This window comes from Notothenia coriiceps, unplaced genomic scaffold (genome assembly GCF_000735185.1).
Source record: "Notothenia coriiceps isolate Sejong01 unplaced genomic scaffold, NC01 NC01_scaffold00006735, whole genome shotgun sequence".
Lineage (NCBI taxonomy): Eukaryota > Metazoa > Chordata > Actinopteri > Perciformes > Nototheniidae > Notothenia > Notothenia coriiceps.
Genome location: NW_011339436.1, coordinates 15,635 through 19,896, shown reverse-complemented (window position 1 = coordinate 19,896; position 4,262 = coordinate 15,635). Strand labels below are relative to the sequence as shown.

The 4,262-nt window shown below is 40.8% G+C and overlaps 1 protein-coding gene across 1 annotated transcript; it reads left to right on the top strand.

The window, feature by feature from the left end:
• Positions 1–386: 386 nt before the first annotated feature.
• On the top strand, positions 387–3,821 carry LOC104943764 (AT-rich interactive domain-containing protein 3A-like; the record flags this gene model as incomplete). The annotated part of the gene is made up of 2 exons (XM_010769228.1): positions 387–651; positions 3,189–3,821. Coding segments are annotated over exons 1-2 (669 nt in total), but the record flags the coding sequence as incomplete, so codon positions are not given.
• Between the last annotated feature and the right edge of the window lie 441 nt (positions 3,822–4,262).

The following is a 4,262-nucleotide window of genomic DNA, read 5'->3' as shown; positions in this document are numbered from 1 at the left end:
TTTGAATGACTTTGTATACTGCAGGGTAGCTTGTGGATTTACTCCAGGTGGAACTAAAGTCTGATTTAACACTTGATTATATTTCACATCATTCATCCACATCTGAGAAGTAACTAAAGGTGTTAAATACATGCAGTGGAGTAAAAGTACACCATTTATCTCTGAACTGTAGTGGAGTAGAAGTAACTGAGTATTCCTACAATGAGTATTAGTACTTGTACTCGAGTACTCTGCTGTCAGGGGGCGGGGCGTAATGCGCCACGCGGGGGGTGTCACTCAATTGAAGGGAGGAAAAAAAGAAAAGCGACTGAAGGGAGTTACCTCCCCGAGAAATGAGAAATGAGACCGGGCCGTTTTCCAGTCGGTGCCCTTTGCTATTAAACCAGGAAATCCCTAAAATTACAGGGGGCCAAAAGAGCCAGAAAACCAGTGGGACTATTCGGAGAGGTTTGCCCCGGAAACAGCACTCACACAGCGGGCTTTCTGCAGGAGGATCGGTCGGTGCATGTATCTCTGAGTCTGTGTGAGTGTGTGTGTGTATGTGTGTGTGTGTTTACAAGTGTTTGAACCAGTGCCACAAACGAGGGAAGGATAAATTCGAGGAAGGAAGGAGGGATGGTGGACAACTCGAGCAGCAGTAAGGCACAGATGGTGAGTCCTTTACATTTATCTGGAACCAGCTGTGAAAAGTCATTTCCCCAAAAAACTGAAGAAAACTTTGATATTTGACCTTATGGTAGGTTACTCTTTATACTGATTCAAACCCTTCTTTATGTCTCTCTGTTGTAGTTCTGCCTGTTTGACGGTTTCACAAACATCCATTAGTGAGGATGTGGCAGCCAGCTAAAGCGGAAAGGAGCTGGGAGAAGTGTTCTTCACTTAAATAATACATTAAATATAAAATACTCCATTACAGGTAGAAGTACTGCACTGGAAAGCGTGTTTAAGTCAAAGTACAAATCAGCTAAATGTACAGTACTTAAAGATTAAAAAGTAGTAATTATGCTGAAAAATAGCCTCCATGTGTCATTTATTACTATGCCATTATTAGATAATATGAGAGGATTATTTCATCAATTAGCATTTACTCTTGTAGATAAACAAGGTTTTGATTAAAAAACTATTTAAATTTGTAATTTTTTGGATAATTCTACTTTTTTGTACCTTTTTTGTTTATTTCTTAGAGAACCATTAGGTTAAAAGTTCACACAAAGAAGCTAAAGATTTCAAATACATGTAGTTGATGAAAAGTATAAAGTAGTAGTTGTAAGTATAAGCACTTCAAAATTGTACTTAAGTACATGTACTTAGTTACTTTCCACATCTGACATTTTTTACGGATTTATTTTAACTCTGGTTGACTGTTTTTGTAAAGCAGCTAATGCTAGTTTGAACAGGTATGTGAATGGAGAGTAGGGACTACATGTAATATAACAATAGGCTACTAGTATTTTTGCAGTACTGGTACAGCTAAACATGACTGTGTTTTTGTGTGCGTGTGTGCGTGTGTGCGTGTGCGTGTGTGTGTGTGTGTGTAGTTAATGAAATGACAAATAACGTTAGCATTTACGTTACAAGTAGCTATTTCTTTAGTAATAACCTCCATTCAGTTTCATTGTTGTGACTTTCCATGCATCATATCTTGCTATAATTTAATTATAATGTCAATTTGATCATCTTTTCAATTTAAAGAAGCTTGAACTGCTTTTTCTAGTCGTTTAGTTTTCGATTCTGCTGTATTTGAACTTCCTCCTGTCCAAAGTAATTGGCTTTCAAAGGACCATTTTACTGTCAGTGCTAAAACTCAATAGTAATTGGGACCAAATATTTCCACCAATGCTCTGAAAAAGGCTTTTAATGCTCATATTTTTGGCATTACAATCCCTTTACGATACATCATAGGAATACTTTGTTAGCATTTTCATGCTTTTTCTCACATGGTGATACCAATGTATTGTGTTTTGTTGGTGTTAAAGCATTTTTGAAGGACTCCTTTAAAGACATTTGAGGTTGCTTTCATTTGTTTGCAATGGTTGTATCTGTTTTGCAATGAGCCTGGTGACATTACTGTGGTATGTCTCTGCTTTTACACATGCTCAGGGAGTTATTGTACACATTCAGAGCCCCTACGTCACCTCAGTATACATATTTTCTTTGTTTATACAAGTATGGTTTGTTTTTGAGATGCTGAGGATGTTCCCACTCTCTCAGCTCAGGCCCTCAGTTCAAACATTGACTAAAGATCAAGAAGCTTTTACTACATGAAGACACGGTTGGATTATCCATGGTATTTTCTTATGTACAAATCAGACTCCTGGGTTTCTAGTGCAGCTTTGATTTTCTGAAGTGTGCAAGGAGCATGCATTTGTTCCTGTATAATAAGACTGTTAGAGTGACTGTGGTCTAATATCCTACAACTTTAAACTGAGTTGAAGTAAACCTATGAAGAAAATAGAAGCTATCTGTCCGATACAAATGATCCAGCGTTTTCAAAAGCATCAAAATGTGCCCACAATTCATCAAAATCAGTCCTCCAGGTGTTCAAATATGGCTATTTTCTGTTTAAAACTGCCATTTCTGATCCTGAAATTGGAAGAAATGGATTCAGCATCCTCAATTACTCCCTAAAACCACTCCAAAATTGTCCAAGCCATTTTCTTAACTGTTGACCGCATAATGCTAACTAAAGCTAATTAGCGCAACTAATGCTAATTGCAACTATAATGGTGTAATGACATTCAGGTTGATTTGAACTCTGGTTGACTGTTTTCCTCTTTAATTAAGATATCAGAAGTTATATCAACTTTTCCTTTGGACTATTTTAAAGCAAGCTTAATATGTTAAGGGGAGTAGTAGGGCTACATTTAATACAAAAAGACTAGTTTTACTATATGTTGCAGTAGTGGTGCAGCTAAACATTACTTTTGTGTGTGTAGTTAGTTACCTACCGAAAGAACAAATAACGTTACCATTTAAGTAACAAGTGGGTATTTCTTTGTAATAACCTCCATTCAGTGGCATGTTTGTGACTTTCCATGCATCATGTCTTGCTTTAATTTCATTCTAATGTCACTTTATTACCCCTACAGTACGTCATAGTCATATTTGTAGGTATTTGAATGCGTTCAGTGGCTTGAATTTTGTGACTCGTTTCTCATATTTGGATCCTTGTCTCTCCTTCTCCACAGCCCAGCATGTCTCAGGACGCCTCAGGAGGAGTGGGCTTCCCTCAGAGCGGCTCCTCGGGGGGCATGAAGCTGGAGGCCGTGATGGAGCAGCTCCAACGCCAACAACACGCCCGTCTAGAGATGGAGAGGAAGGAGAGGAAACTTCGTGAAGCTCACATCATGTACGCTCAACAAGTGGCCGCTCAGCAGGCGATCCTCACGGCAGCAAGAGCATCTGGAGCGGCCAGTTTCATGGGAAAAGCCCTCGGTGTTCCCGGGGTAATGTTGCCTCCGAGAGTGTCCAATCAGAGCAGCGTCGACTCGGAAAGAGAGGATGATGAAGATCGAGGAGGGGAGGAGGATGAGGATGATGATAATGAGATGATGGAGGGAGATGAAGGCAGTGAGGAAGAGGAAGGGAGTGCGAGTGGTTTGGAGTTTCTCAGAAAGCAGACCCTCGCTCTGCAGCAAAACGCCTCCAGAATCCCTCCTCGTCCGTTTGGTAGTTATTCGGCGTCCGCCCCTCAGAGATCTGCCTCTCCACCAATCAGAGTGAAGCAGGAACCAGATGAGGGTCTTTCTCCGGCGGGACCCCAATCTGCAACTTCCCCCAACGGACAGGCCGACTGGGGCTTCGACGATCAATTCAGACAGGTACGGGCCATGGCTTGGCAACATTACATTACACTAAGTGCACGCATCATCCGTAATGAAAAACTCAAGCAGCTACTTTCATACAAATACTTCAAGTCAAAAAGTAAAGTCAACTTAAAAAGTGTCTGGTGCTTGATCTGTATACTTGGGTGTAGTGATAGACCCTCTGCTTTCCTGGAAAGACCAAATTGAGACGGTCTTTCTGGGCGAGTAGACAACATTTAGAAATGTCCGATCTGTCCTTAAATCTAATGAGCTGCCAATCAAAACACGGTCCATTGTGCCCCAGATTAGTAATTCCTTTCACTGCCCCCCCCCCGTCGAGGGTTTACATGATCTCTCCGTTTACCCCCCGCTGTGAGCGTCTGTTTAATCTTGATTGAAGAACAAATCTCTCCCTCGGAATCTGTGTGAAACACTTCAACTCTCAGGAGACGGACG